Source organism: Nyctereutes procyonoides, unplaced genomic scaffold, assembly GCF_905146905.1.
Source record: "Nyctereutes procyonoides isolate TBG_1078 unplaced genomic scaffold, NYPRO_anot_genome, whole genome shotgun sequence".
Taxonomy (NCBI): domain Eukaryota; kingdom Metazoa; phylum Chordata; class Mammalia; order Carnivora; family Canidae; genus Nyctereutes; species Nyctereutes procyonoides.
Window position 1 is genome coordinate 30,851,670 of NW_026575052.1, and position 15,221 is coordinate 30,866,890.

The 15,221-nt window shown below is 35.9% G+C and overlaps 1 protein-coding gene and 1 non-coding gene across 3 annotated transcripts in view; both read right to left on the reverse strand.

Moving 5' to 3' along the window:
* BDP1 (B double prime 1, subunit of RNA polymerase III transcription initiation factor IIIB) overlaps nucleotides 1–15,221 on the reverse strand; it is an 89,147-nt gene that overhangs the window by 41,026 nt on the left and 32,900 nt on the right. For both annotated transcript variants that reach the window (XM_055331841.1, XM_055331843.1), the window contains exons 14-22: nucleotides 13,662–13,753; nucleotides 12,403–12,601; nucleotides 11,531–11,643; nucleotides 8,483–10,073; nucleotides 6,953–7,134; nucleotides 6,284–6,506; nucleotides 2,925–3,103; nucleotides 1,299–1,503; nucleotides 137–276 (exon numbers count right to left, since the gene is read on the reverse strand). In XM_055331841.1, coding sequence (XP_055187816.1) covers nucleotides 137–276; nucleotides 1,299–1,503; nucleotides 2,925–3,103; nucleotides 6,284–6,506; nucleotides 6,953–7,134; nucleotides 8,483–10,073; nucleotides 11,531–11,643; nucleotides 12,403–12,601; nucleotides 13,662–13,753 — 2,924 coding nt within the window. The remainder of the gene's footprint in view (nucleotides 1–136; nucleotides 277–1,298; nucleotides 1,504–2,924; nucleotides 3,104–6,283; nucleotides 6,507–6,952; nucleotides 7,135–8,482; nucleotides 10,074–11,530; nucleotides 11,644–12,402; nucleotides 12,602–13,661; nucleotides 13,754–15,221) is intronic.
* Nucleotides 3,726–3,860, reverse strand: LOC129514339 (U4 spliceosomal RNA). Its single transcript, XR_008665406.1, has one exon. It is a non-coding gene; the product is annotated as a U4 spliceosomal RNA (small nuclear RNA).

A 15,221-nucleotide genomic window follows, 5' to 3' on the forward strand; every position in this document is an offset into this window, starting at 1 on the left:
CTGCCCAAAATATTCAATTTCATAATTAACTACTACTTTACCCTTTCACAATATTTTATTGATGTAAAATTTTATCTTTATCTTTAAAGTTGATCTTTAAAAAGTTTTATGCTGTTCTGATTAAAAGCAAACTCACCTCATCTTTTCATCTAAAACATTTACTTTGTTAAGATGAAGAGGTTCTACAAGAACCATGTGACTCTGGTTTTCATAAATTCTATCTTCTGAAACTTTAGAGGATACAACTTCGATTTCAGTTCCAACTGGAGAATTTGGCTAAAATGACAAAAAAATAGTTTTTGTTTTTGTTTTAACAAATGAACATATCTCCTAAAATACTTCAATCATTAAGAATGGAACTGAGTTTTTCAAAACTAGGAGTCAAACTAGGTATGCACTGTTCATTCTTTGCTGTCCAAAAGAAAATTGTCTAATTCAGAGAAAAAGTTTCAATTACTGCAATTACTATCTTTACACAATGCTTTAAAAACTAAATAACTAACTGTTGTGAACACCCACTGACCCCCCCCACCCTGCCACCAAGGGGTAAGGGAGGGTCCAAACAAGGATTACAATCACTCTAGATATAGATTTTCCCTTGGTAAATTAAAAAAGGACAAAGAAACAAGCTCTGTTGAAAAGGGCATTACACTACTTTGATGTGTATCAAAACATACATCAATAAAAGATTGGTTTAACCATCAAAGAGCAAACTGTTATGCAGCAATGAAAAATGATGTACTCTCCATAGTTCTTGACATAAAAAGTCATTTATATATTAAGTAAAATATAAGTCAAATAACATGCACACAATTATTTATTAATTTTTAAAATATTTTATTTTATGTTTAGGTAATCTCTACACCCAGTGGGGCTTGAACTTACAAACCCAAGATCAAGAGTTGCATGCTCCACCACCTGAATAAGCCAGGTGCCCCAGTGATTTTATTATTTAAAGTTACATTAGTGTACACACTTGTATGCATGGAGATATACCTAGTAAGGGACGTCAAAAGGTTTTCAGTGGTTACCTAAGGGTGTTATGACCAGGATAATCATTATATTTTGTACTAATTGAACATTTCCACAATGAATAGGTTCATTAGTTAGGGAAAAAATATATCTATTTTCACTTAAAAAAAAAAATTCAGAATGGTAAATCTGGAACAGAACTAGGCATGTTATATACTCATTGAGCAGAGGTGTCAGATGCCTATATTCTAAGCCCAGTGTGAGTTGTCATTTTGTGTTTCAAAATGCATTAAAAGGCTCAATTTAATTATGTAACAATAACTCACCACAGTCAAGAGTTTTTTAGTTTCATCTTTTTGTACAATTGTTCTTTCTTCCTTAAGGATGCCTTCAGCTTCACTTTTTCCTATCTGCCTCTGTCCAGTCTTTCTTATGTTTGGTCTGGGTCTCTGAAGTCGTCTCCTTACTATTCGAGCAGGTGGGATAATGCTTTCCTTCACTTCTTGCTGGAAAGTATTCGTATTTTGAGCCCTAAAAAAAGAGGATAGGGAGAGAGGGAACTAGATTGTAAAAAAAATGAAAACTAAAATCATAAAACTTGAGTCTCCTTTCATAAACTATACATTTTTGTGCAATTAGAGGAAAATCAAATTATACTGATAAGTATATCTTTTATTTAAAAAATAGTTAATTTTCAGAAGGCAATGAATTTATATGAGGTAGCTAAAAGATTCAAATTCACAAAGTACAAAGGTAGCTGTCAGGGAATAGAAGAGGAGGGATGAGGTGGTCTTGTTAATGGATAGAGTTTTAGTTTGAGAAGATGAAAATGTTCAGGAGATACATGAGGTAATTGTTGCAAAACAATGTGAATGTACGATAATGCCACTAGATAACATACATAAAAATGGTTAAAATGGTAAATAAGTCTTCTACTACGATATTTAAGAAGATAATGAATATAATCCTTACAAACATGTATTTTTAAATGCAATGGTTTGTATAAATCCTTAAGTAGCTAACAGTGAATACAAGCAGGGAAGCATTAAAAAGTGTAACTCAATGTGTTTTCTATTTTAGGCAGTCTGACATATGAATAAAAATAAATGAAGTAACCTTGGAGCCTCTGGAGGGCACAGTCGGTTTAAGCATTCAACTCTTGGTTTCAGCTCAAGTTGTGATCTCAGGGTGAAGAGATCAAGCCCCATGTAGGACTCTGAGCTTAGCGTGGAGTCTACTTATGACTCTCTCTCCCTCTGCCCCTCCTCCCTGAGCACTTACCCCTCTCTCAAACAAATAAATAAAAAGGAAGGAAGGAAGGGAGGGCGGGAGGGAGGGAGGGAGGGAGGGAGGGAGGGAGGGAGGAAGTCAAGTATGCTTGGTATTCACTTTTAAAATACAGTAACATGGGACGCCTGGGTGGCTCAGCAGTTGAGCATCTGCCTTCAGCCCACGGTGTGATCCTGGGGTTCCGGGATCAAGTCCCACATCAGGCTCCCTGCATGGAGCCTGCTTCTCCCTCTGCCTGTGTCTCTGCCTCTCTCTGTGTCCCTCATGAATGGATAAATAAAATATTTAAAAATAATAATAAAAAATAAAATAAAGTAAAATAAATAAAAGAAATAAATGAAATGAAATAAAGTAACAGATCTGAATAACAATGAAGAAATAGGGCAGCCCCGGTGGCGCAGCGGTTTAGCGCCGCCTGCAGCCCGGGGTGTGATCCTGGAGACCCCGGGATCGAGTCCCACATGGGGCTTCCTGCATGGAGCCTGCTTCTCCCTCTGCCTGTGTCTCTGCCTCTCTCTTCACTCTCTCTGAATGAATGAATAAATAAATCTTTAAAAAAAAAAAACAACAATGAAGAAATACTTGAAAGATTTCTCTCTCAAATTTCCTTTTTTTTTTTTTTTAAATATAGTTTAGATTCTCAAAAAAGTATCACTGTTTACCTCATAGAAACAACTAATTCCTTTTCCTGGGCCTTTGTAGGCTGAGCCTTCTCTTCAGGATCACAAGAACTCGCAGGTGAAAGGTCCTTTTCAGTCTGTATACATGGTAATATCACAGCCTCCTCCTGCCTGTAACCTGATTTGTCTTTTTCTCTTGATGTCGTTAGGGAAGCCACACCCTAGAAGGCCGGTAAGAAAAATTTCATCAAGGGTTGATAAAAGTATAGGGAAACAAGAACTTTTATATACTACTAGCAAAATAAACTGGTCAAGTCTATATAGAAGACAACAGTATCCACCAAAAGTTTTAGTTCCCAGCACTTCTACTTCTAGAAATGTATCTTATAAAAATACTCAAGTATACAGAAAATTATACACAAGGATATTTACTATACCGATTTAATAGCCCTCCAAAAAAAGCAAGAACAAAATAAAAAAACTGGAAACAAGACAAACCTATCAGTAGAGTATTAAATAAATTATAATTTGTTTATAATGGAACAGTCCAGAGCCATTTAGAAGATAAATTTGTATATACTGATCCAAAAATAATACTGTATTAAGTGAAAAAATAAGAAGTTATGCCATTTTTGGAAAACAATGAAAATACCAACACATTTTATTATTTATATATAAATTCCTATACAGAAAGGGTTGGGTGGATATACTCAAAATAGCTACACGATTGATTAGCTTGGGAGGGAGAAATGGGACATTACAATGGACTATCATATTTTAGATTACATATTTTTTCAATTGGAAATTTTTATAATCAGATAAAATAATAAAAAAAATTATACCTCTTAACATATAAGAAGAAAAAGTACAAATTGTCAAACATAGTAAGAGCTAAGCTATTCTATTTTATATTTCAATTAGCAATAATCACGCCTCAGATAAACCTCATTGGCTACGATACTGCCATTGTGTAAAGCTTATTTATTTTTAAGTAAGATCCACACCAGTCTTGAACTCACGATTCCTGAAATAAAGACCTGAGCTGAAATCAGGGGTCAGATGCTTAAACAACCAAGCTACTCAGGAGCCCCAGACCTAATAAGCTACTTTAAAACATAAAAGAAGAATTTTGGGACGCCTGGGTGGCTCAGCGGGTTGAGTGGCTGCCTTCGGCTCAGAACATGATCTTGGGTCCAGGGATGGAGTCCCACACTGGGCTCCATGTGAGAAGCCTGCTTCTCCCTCTGCCTATCTTTGCCTCTCTCTTTCTCTCTCTCTGTCTCTCATAAATAAATAAAATATTTTTAAAAAAACAAAATAAAACCATAAAAGAATTTTAATCCAAAATGGTTCTTCTACAATCATTTTTTTCAAGATTTATTTATTTATTCATGAGAGACACGGAGAGAGAGAGAGAGAGAGGCAGACATAGACAGAGGAAGAAGCAGGCTCCCTTTGTGGAGCCCAGTGCAGGACTTGATCCCAAGACACTGGGATCACCACCTGAGCCAAAGGCAGACGCTCAACCACTGAGCCACCCCAGCCATCCTCCAAAATGGTACTTTTAGAAAATTCATTCTGTTATTATTTTTTGTGAACTAGTCTTTATTAATTATTGAAATATAGTTGACATACCATGCTTTATTAGTTTTACAACACAGTGACTCAACAATTTTACATTACTCAATATTCACCATGGTTACGTATAGTCACTACCTGTCACCATTCACAATTACTATATTATTAACTATATTCCCTATGCTATACTTTTTTTTTTCTCTGTGACTTATTTCAGGACTGAAAGTTTGTACTTCTTGAAGATTTTAAGTAATCTCTACACCTAACATGGGGTTCAAATTTATAACCCGAAGATCAAGAGTTGCATGGTTTACCAACTAAGTCAGCCAGGTGCCCTGGGAAGTTTATATCTCTTAATCCCCTTTTCCTATTTCCTCCATCCCCCACCCTCTTCTCCACTGGCAACCACCAGTTTATTCTCTGTTTTTGAGTCTGCTTCTGGTTTTTTGTTGTTTTTTAGAGTCCACATGTTAAGTGAAATTACATGGTATTTGCCTTTCTCTGTCTGGCTTATTTCTCTTAGCATAATATTTCACTTGGCAAAATGGACTCCTAGGCCCATCCATGTTACTGTAAATGGCAACACCTCTCTCTCTTTTTTTTTTTTAATGGCTGGGTAACACTTCATTGTACATACATAACTCATTTTCCTTATCCATTCATCTATTGGTATACACTTCGGTTGCCCTCCTATCTTGTCTACTGTAAATAATGCTATGATAAACATAAGGGTCCATTAGTGGGAATGTAAATTGATGCAACCACCGTGGAAAACAGTGTGGATGTTCTTTAAAAAATAAGGATCCAGGAATTCTAGTAGTGGACATTTGCCCCAATCTTTCCATATTCTTTTTTTTTTTTAATTTTTATTTATTTATTTATGACAGTCACAGAGAGAGACAGAGAGAGGCAGAGACACAGGCAGAGGGAGAAGCAGGCTCCATGCACTGGGAGCCCGATGTGGGATTCGATCCCGGGTCTCCAGTATCGCGCCCTGGGCCAAAGGCAGGCGCTAAACTGCTGCGCCACCCAGGGATCCCTCTTTCCATATTCTTTGGGCAAATGTCCACTACTAGAATTCCTGGATCCTTATTTTTTAAAGAACATCCACACTGTTTTCCACAGTGGTTGCATCAATTTACATTCCCACTAATAGTGCATGACAGTTTCTCTCCACATCTTTGCCGACACTTGTTATTTATTGTCTTTCTGATATTACTTATTCTGTCTGATGTAAGGTGATAGCTTATTGTGGTTTTGATTTGCATTTTCCTGATGATCAGTGATGTTGAGTATCTCTTCATGTACCTGTTGCCATCTATATGGCCAAAAAAGTACTTACATGCTTAGAACAATCAACTTAGGAGTGTTAACACTTCCTTTCAAAGTTTTTGATATTGTATCACACGATCTTAATTTGTTATGGACCACGTTAACAAAGTAAATAAAATATCTCCTTTAATTCCCATCAAGCTTCTAACTCTTTACCTTAACAACCAAGTAAAATAAAGAATGACTATCAATCTCAGTTTTCCCTGTGAAGAAGCCAGCCGCATCACTGGCTATGGTCACATGATGAATAAAGGGTCAAAACTGGAGCCTAGGCTTCTTAAATTCCTTCCCATGACATATCTGCCCATTGGGAGACCTACAAGATTCTTATAAAACCACATGGCATATGAGGGACATTAAGTACAGCAAGAACAGTACCACAGGCAGCAGAAATTACAAGAGAAAATATTTGTGAAATATTACTCCCAGTTCTTTTACTTTAATAACCATAAGAGCTAACACAAAAAACATCCACCTTGAATAGTACTCACATGTTGAGAAGGGGAAGTATTCATCTCTTCACTGCTCTGTGGTACCACAACTATCTCAGTTTTATCAGTTTCCAATTTCTTCCCACGTACATGTTTTTCTGCTTCTATAGTCTCTCTCTTTAAAGTTGCTCTTGCTAAGTTTGGTTTTGGTCTTTTGAATCGACTTCTCACAAAAGGTGCTGGTCTAACTTCAAGTGGCTTCTGCTCTTGAGGAAGAGATTTGCTTTTGGAAAAAGGATTATCAACCTTTAGAATGAGTTGAAGGGGCAATGAGAACAGAGTCGAAGGACAACTTGAGAAACTAGCAGTAAATATTAATTCTAATTCTTCACAGGAAAACAAACTGGACTATTTGGTAGATCCTGAAAAACATGAGTACAATCCAAATATAAGCCTACAAATAACATCTTTGCAAAAATACAGGTTTTCTCACACCCACGTTGACATTGGATTGTGTATAACGTAAAATTCCGATGTTAGTAATTCTCTCAATCTACTGTCCTGATGACCTCAAAATTTCCTTCCAATCAATCATCCCAAACCCAGCTTAAAATCTAGAACACTATGCTATAGAGGATAGGTCTTAAAACCTTACTTAGTTTCACACAATCTAAAACTATAACTCTAAATGCTTTGTCTTTAAAAGCACACAGATCAATACACTTGTACCTTAAATTAGTATCTGAAAACTGCTCTGGAACATCTGAAGATAGTATCCCCTGGTCTTCTGTTTTATCAGGTTCAGAAATCTGCAAAGTTTTCAAACGGCTCAAGTGATCTGATAGTTCCTTTTCAGAATTTGTTTCTTCTTCAGGTGTATGCACCATGGACAGTACTTCACTGCTAAAGTTCTGGAGGAAGTCATAGAAATCAACCAAAGTAAATCAGCACAAATGGAAAATGTCACAACAGTGTGAACTTCCAGTAACTGGAAACTTTTGTTTTTTCTTAAAGATCTTATTTTTAAGTAATCTCTATACTCAATATATGGCTCAAACCTACAACCCCAAGATCAAGAGTCACATGCTTAAAAAAAGGGAGGGGGCAGCCTGGGTGGCTCAGCGGTTTGGCGCCGCCTTCAGCCCAGGGTGTGATTCTGGAGACCCGGGATCGGGAACAAGTCCCACGTCGGGCTCCCTGCATGGAGCCTGCTTCTCCCTCTTCCTGTGTCCCTCTGTGTCTCTCATGGATAAATAAATAATATCTTAAAAAAAAAAAAAGTTGTATGATTGATCCACCAACTGAGCTAATAACCAAGTACCTCAACTGGAAACTTTTAACAAAAGGAAATTTTAGGGGCATCTGGGTGGCTCAGTTGGGAGTCCAACTCTTGATTTCAGCTCAGGTCATGATCCTGAGGTCATGGGATCAAGCCCCACACTGGGCTTCATGATGACCATGGAGCCTGCTTGAGATTCTGTCTCTCTCTGCCCCTGTCTCATTCTCACTCTTTCTAAAATAAAATTTGAAAAAAAAATTTAAATAAGAAAATTTAAAAGTGGAGTAGGGGGGCACCTGAGTGGCTCAGTCAGTTAAGCATCCAACTCTTGGTTTAGGCTCAGGTCATGATCTCAGGGTTATAAGATGGAGCCCCACATTGGACTCCCTGCTCAATGCAGTCTGCTTGGGATTGTCTTTCTCCTTCTGCTCCTTCCCCTTGCTCTAAATAAATAAAAACTTAAAAAGATGTGGTCAAAAGAAATAATTCTAATATATGTTCATACTAGTGTTAGCACAAATTCAGTCCAACCCCCTACACTCCTTTTAGCTAAAAGAATAACTTCAAACTTACATTAAGAATGGTTTGCTTCTCCATAATTAAATATTTTTAAATTATTTTTTTAAAGATACATAGTTTAAGGTCCTAAAACAGAATTTACAGCTGAGAAAGACTTTAAGCTTTTAGAGATTTTATTTTTTTTTAATTTTTATTTATTTATGATAGTCACAGAGAGAGAGAGAGAGAGACACAGGCAGAGGGAGAAGCAGGCTCCATGCACTGGGAGCCCAATGTGGGACTCGATCCCGGGTCTCCAGGATCGCGCCCTGGGCGAAAGGCAGGCGCCAAACCGCTGTGCCACCCAGGGATCCCGCTTTTAGAGATTTTAAATGTTGTGGGATTTAAAAGCAATAATCACAATTTGATAATTTTCTATGAAAAAGTGTTCAAAATTTTATAAAGACCAGAAAAATACTTACTTTGATATTTAGTGAAGGCACAGTGCTGCAGCAACTACTACTGCTCTGTATTAAATCAGTCTCAGTTTGTCTTGAGGTCTTAGTCTCCTCTGCTCCATTTTTCCTTAAAGAAATGTCTATTTTTCCAGTTTTTTCCAAATCTGCAGCCATTTCTTCAGGAGGACTAATCTCTTCTGATCTGCTTTCCCTCAAGGAAATGTCTCCTCCAGTTTCTTTCAAATCTGCTTCTGTTTCTTCAATAGCAGTTATCTTTCCTGATTCCTTTTCCATCAGAGAAAGGTTTCTTTCTTCAGTTTCTTTCAAATCAATCTCCTTTTCCCTTATGGCACTGATATCCATTGGTACCTTTTCCCTTGGAAAAGTTTCTTTTCCAATTTCTTCCCAGTCTGTCTCCATTTCACCTTGAGTCTTGACCTCTCCTTCTATGTCTATTTCTCCTCTTTCAGTTTCTTCCAAATGTATTTCTCTCTCCTCAGTGGCATCAACCATCTCTGGAACATTCGCCCTTATAGAAATTTCGCTTCTAGTTTCTTCTAAACCTGTTTCTACTTCATCTGTAGTGCTGACCTCTGGGGCATTTTCCTGTAAGGATATTTCTCTTCTTCCAGTTTCTTCCAAATTTATCACTCTTTCCTCAGTGAGCTCAGATACCTCCGATATAGTATCCTTTGGGGAAGCCTCTCTTCCAGTTTCTTCCAAATTTATCACTCTTTCCTCCGTGAGCTCAGATACCTCCAATATAGTATCCCTTGGAGAAACGTCTTTTCCAGTTTCTTCCAAATTCATCACTCTTTCCTCCGTAAGCTCAGATACCTCCAATATAGTATCCCTTGGAGAAACGTCTTTTCCAGTTTCTTCCAAATTTATCACTCTTTCTTCAGTGAGCTCAGATACCTCCAATATACTATCCCTTGGAGAAACCGCTCTTCCAATTTCTTCCAAATTTATTACTCTTTCCTCCGTGAGCTCAGATACCTCCAATATAGTATCCCTTGGGGAACCCTCTCTTCCAGTTTCTTCCAAATTTATCACTCTTTCCTCAGTGAGCTCAGATACCTCCGATGTAATATCCCTTGGGGAAACCTCTCTTCCAGTTTCCTCCAAATTTATCACTCTTTCCTCAGTGAGCTCAGATACCTCCAATATAGTATCTCTTGGTGAAACCGCTCTTTCAGTTTCTTTCAAATTTATCACTCTTTCCTCAGTGACATCAGACACCTCTGATACACTGTCCCCTGGGGAAACTTCCCTTCCAGTTTCTTTCAAATCTGTCTCCATTTCCACACTGTTATCCATTATTTCTGGTATCTTCTCTCTGGGAGAGTTGTCTCTTCCAGTTTTTTTTAAATATGACTCCATTTCCTTAGTAGTATTAGTAGTACTAGCCTCTACTGATACCCTCTCCTTTGGTAAGGTTTCTTCCACTCTCACAGTTTCCCTCAAAGGTGCCGTGAACTGCTCAGATGCAACAATCTCCTCTGACACCTCCTCCTTTGAGAAAACTTCTCTTCTTCTAGCTCCTCTTCCTATATTTGGTTTTGGTTTCTGAAATCGAGTCTTTAGAACTGGGACTTTATTATCCTCTTGAATACTAAATAATAAAAAAGAAAGACACACAATCAAATTTTAAACCATATTGCCAGCTGAAGAGAGAATGGTTGGGAAAATACTACTGAAAGACCAGGAATTCTCAAATAAAATTAATTAATTAATTACTTGATTAATTAATTAATTAATTATTGCCTCAGGCAGCTCTGGGTAAAACCTAAAAATTTAAGAGGGGGGAACACCATGTTTGGAAATTTAAAATTTTTTAAATAAATATATCAGGACGCCTAGGTGGCTCAGCGGTTGAGTGTCTGCCTTTGACTCAGGGAATAATGATCCCTGGGTCTAGGATCAAGTCCCACACTGGGCTCCTGTGAGGAGCCTGCTTCTCCCTTTGCCAGTCTCTCTTATGAATAAATAAATAAAATCTTTAAAGAAAAATAAAATAAATATACCTACTCATACAGAGATATGTATAAAGAGAAATCAAAGGTCAATTAGAGTAGTGGTCAAGTGGCTCTGAACAGTCTCTAATCGTCATGCATATGATCCTTCCCAAATACTGGCCAAGTCTCCAGTCCTCTGCATTGGAGCTGGACCAATCTGTGCCTACTATGCCTACCTCTTTGCCCCTATTAACCTTTATCCAGATTTATGCCTTGTCTTAAGAGTTAAGCAACAAAATTAAATGGCCAGATTTGAGCAGCATCTCAAATAGCCAGATGGAAGTATGATCTAAACAAGAGAGTAAAAAAATAAATAAACAAACAAATAAATAAATAAATAAGCAAGAGTAAAAAAAAAAATAAAAATAAATAAAAAAATAAAGAGTATAAGAAAGCCCAGACTTTAAATGTAAAGATTCTTAAAATTCTAGTAATAGTTGAAATACATAGTAGTACATGAGAGTCCCATTATTCTGTTCTCACTACTTTTGTGTACATTGAACATTTCCAAAGACATTTTTAAAAGTATTCTAATAGTTCCACTGATTTTGTTAGGTACCATCCAGAGGGGAAATAAATATAAAGAGCCACATGTGGCTAAGAGACGTATGAGTTTCTATATAAAATTTCTGTGAACCTTAAATAAAGGTCATATGTAGATCAATCAAAATTCATATGTAGATCAATCTAATCCAAAGAAACAAATATAATAAGCTGCATTTCACATCTGGACATATACATTTAATCTAATATGCATGTTAACTGATACTGCTAATTGCTAATTCAGGTCTAATTTTTTTTTAAATTCAGGTCTAATTTATGAGTAAATTAATTCATCAAATCACACATAACTGAGAAATTAGCATGAAAGCTATGACATAAATTGCCTTGAAAAATGAAGTTGTATTTGTGAATATTATGTAATTTGATACAGATAACAAATCAATATGATTTGCTTTTACTTTTTCTTGCTTTTGTTTTAATAAACAGATTAAATACTTCTAAAACTTTATACAAAATTCAAAGATTATATAACCAATAAGTTGATGCTTACCTTAGACATTCATTAACATTCATTTGAAAAACATTATCTTCTTTCTCAGATTGTGATATGATGTCTTCAAAGTCAAAATCTTTACTTGACTTATCTTCTATTTGTTCAGGACTCTTAATAACAAACATATTTTTAAGATTTCACAATGAACCACCCATTTATAAAAAAGTTGCATTGAAAATCTTATCCAATTTCAGTACAGGGAAAATGGTGAACATTTCATAACTATATAATGATATTCAAGGGACACTTTTTAATATTACTTAAATATCTTTAAAAATTTCGTAAGCTCCCACCTTCTACCTTATCTCAAAGCCCCCATCCTTTCTCTCCTAATCAGAAACAAGTTACTGCACACTCTAGTCTCATCTGTTAGAATTATTCCCAGGGGTCTATCTTCTGATATTACCATTACAGTATAGACTTTGAGAATTATAACAAAAGAAATTCAAATCTCAAACTAAGACCTGAATTCTTACTCTTAACACAAAGACTAGTTACTATGTAAATAACCTAAAATTTATAATCTTTGTTATTGGAATTCTATTTTAGAAGGAAGCTGTTTAAGCCAGAGTTAAAATTGACCTACCTAGCTATATTTTCAAAAAAGAAGTGTAATTCAAACATCTAAATGATGGACGGGGGGAGTCAAGTCAAACATGAGGTATCATCAAAGCAGATGCTCCATTATGAAAATACTCAAAATCTAGATTGCGGTTAAGTGGCTTTACAAGTAGCAGAGCTACTGGCTCTGAGAGTTTTAAATACGCAATGTACACAATTGTATAGTCTTGCGGTTTAAGTGGGTAGGAGTTAAAGAAGGCTTAAGCAGTTGTTTTACAAAAAAAACTAGGATGAATCAGAGTACTTACCTCTCTAGCAATACAGGATTCACTTTCAATCTTTTTTACATTGGCCTCAATTTTTTCCTGTGATGCAAGAATTTCTTTTCTTTCAGCCGCTTTACGTACATTTGGCTTTGGCCTTTGCAATCGGCCCCTCAGTCGTGCTGGTCTGAGAGCCTTTGTTTGATCATCTTCCTGCACACAAAGTTTTTCATTCAAGCTAGAACTACAAGAGAATAAAATCATGGTTATTCTGAAATCCCATATTTGTTTTCAGTATTCCATTCTCCAAGGTATAAGTAAACAATTTAGAAAACAAATATAATAACAAGTGTCCTCAAAAACATCTTCAAAGATACATTTCTGGGCAGCCCTGGTGGCACAGCGGTTTAGTGCCACCTGCAGGCCAGGGTGTGATCCTGGAGACCGGGGATCGAGTCCCACATTGGGCTCCCTGCATGGGGCCTGCTTCTCCCTCTGCCTGTGTCTCTGCCTCTCTCTCTCTCTCTCGCTCTGTGTCTCTCATGAATAAATAAAAAAATAAAATAAAATCTTTAAAAAGAAAAAAAGATACATTTCTATACCCTAATACTTTGGAACAAACATAATCCCGGAACCCTAAATATAAAAATCACTTGCTCACAAAACTGAAAAAATCTATACCTGACACATATTTAATACTATTCTCCACTAAGAATACTAGTTTTTCATGTATACCTCCAGGGTACTACACAAAGATTATAAATATAGTCCAGAATCCAATAGCTCAGATTCATATTAGAATAAGAATCTACATTACAAGTTAAATATTCCCTCTTGACGTCTCCTGCTGTAAATAAAACTACCCAGCTTAACCATTAATTAAGCTAACAAAACTTTGTTAAAATCTTGTTATTAAGTAGAGGAAGAAATGTAATTGTTAACTCAATGGATTTGTATCATAATTTATTTCTCCAGTAACACAAAGAACACTACTGAAATGTTTCAATACACTTATAGTTGAAAGATTACTTTTTTTTTTTAAGATTTTGCTTATTTTCTCATGAGAGACAAACAGAGAGGCAGAGACACAGGCAGAGGGAAAAGCAGGCTCCCTGTGGGAAGCCCGATGCGGGACTCAATCATGCTCTGAGCCAAAGGCAGATGTCCAATCGCTGAGCCACTCAGGTGCCCCTAAAAGAAGACTTAAGTACACTAACCAGAACTAAAATTCAGACATTATCCAGTAGAGAAATTATTACAGTCACTCTTAAAAGCTACTAGTTTCTCTACTTCTAAATACTTACTTAGAAACAGTCTCAGCTTCTGGGTTCTCTCTCTCTGTTTTCTCCATTCGAGAAATGTCCAATGTATTGACTTTATCCTTTTCCATGTGATTCTATAAATTCAATTTTTTACATTTTATCAACTTAACATAGAAAAGTCCAAATTTGATAAATGGAAATTAAAAACAATGAATTTCATTTTTTGTTCACAGAGTTTTAAAAATCATCAATGCAAAAAAAAATAAAAATAAAAATAAAAATCATCAATGCAGTTGTGAATATTATAAAACACATAATCCCATCTATTACTGACAGGAGCAAAAATTGGCCTACCCTTTCTGGAAAGCCTTTTGCTTTCCAGAGCTTTAAAAATGTTCATTCCCTAATACCATTTCTAAGACTCTATTCTAAGTAAATATTCAGACAAAGTACAAGAATGTTCACGAGAACATTATATAAAATACCAAACACTATGGAGGGGACAAAATATCCAATAATGAGTAAAAGGTTAAATTCAGTTATACCCATTGACAGACTATTATGAAGTCACTGAAGACCATAGTTTCAAAGAATATTTAATAATATGGAAAAATATTCATGAAATGTTAAGCACCAAAGAAGGGTACAAAACTGAATTAACAATACTAAATTTTGTAATAGAAAAGCTGGAAAGACATTTGCTAAAAGGTTATTTGCATCTGGATAATGAAATTACAAGTAATTTTTGTCTTAATTTTTTTTTAAGATTTTATTTATTTATTTAGTTATTCATTAGAGACAAAGAGAGAGAGGCAGAGACACAGGCAGAGGGAGAAGCAGGCTCCATGCAGAGACCCTGACATGGGACTCAATCCCGGGTCTCCAGGATCACACCCTGGGCTGAAGGCGGCACCAAACCGCTGAGTCATCGGGGCTGCCCTGTCTTAATTTTTATATGAATCTTTAAAAAATAAAATAAAATAAAAAAATAAAAAATAAATTTTTTATATGAATCTGTAGTTTCCCAATTTTCTTGATTTTCACAAAATTATACTAATATAATTTTATTATAAAAAGTATAATACAAAAGATACTTCACATACAAGGGGATAAAGCTAGTATTTTAAAATGTATTTTAGCAAAAATTTAAACAATATAATGCTAGCAGAAATATAAACAGGAACATTCATTTAGTGCCTATAGCAATGTAAATAAATTCTTTTTTTTTGACTGTCATTTAACAATAACAAAAGCCAAATAAATTTAAAATACTCTGACCCATTAATCACATCTCCTTCGGAAATTTATCTTCTGCCTTTTTCCTAAAGAAATTGCTATTTAGGGATCCCTGGGTGGCGCAGCGGTTTAGCCCCTGCCTTTCGCCCAGGGTGCGATCCTGGAGACCGAGGATCGAATCCCACGTCGGGCTCCCTGCATGTAGCCTGCTTCTCCCTCTGCCTGTGTCTCTGCCTCTCTCTCTCTCTCTCTGTAACTATCATGAATAAATAAAATCTTAAAAAAAAAGAAAAGAAATTGCTATTTACAAAATCATTTGCTCTTATTTATGGGAGTTAAAAAAATGGAAATAAATTAAATGACTAC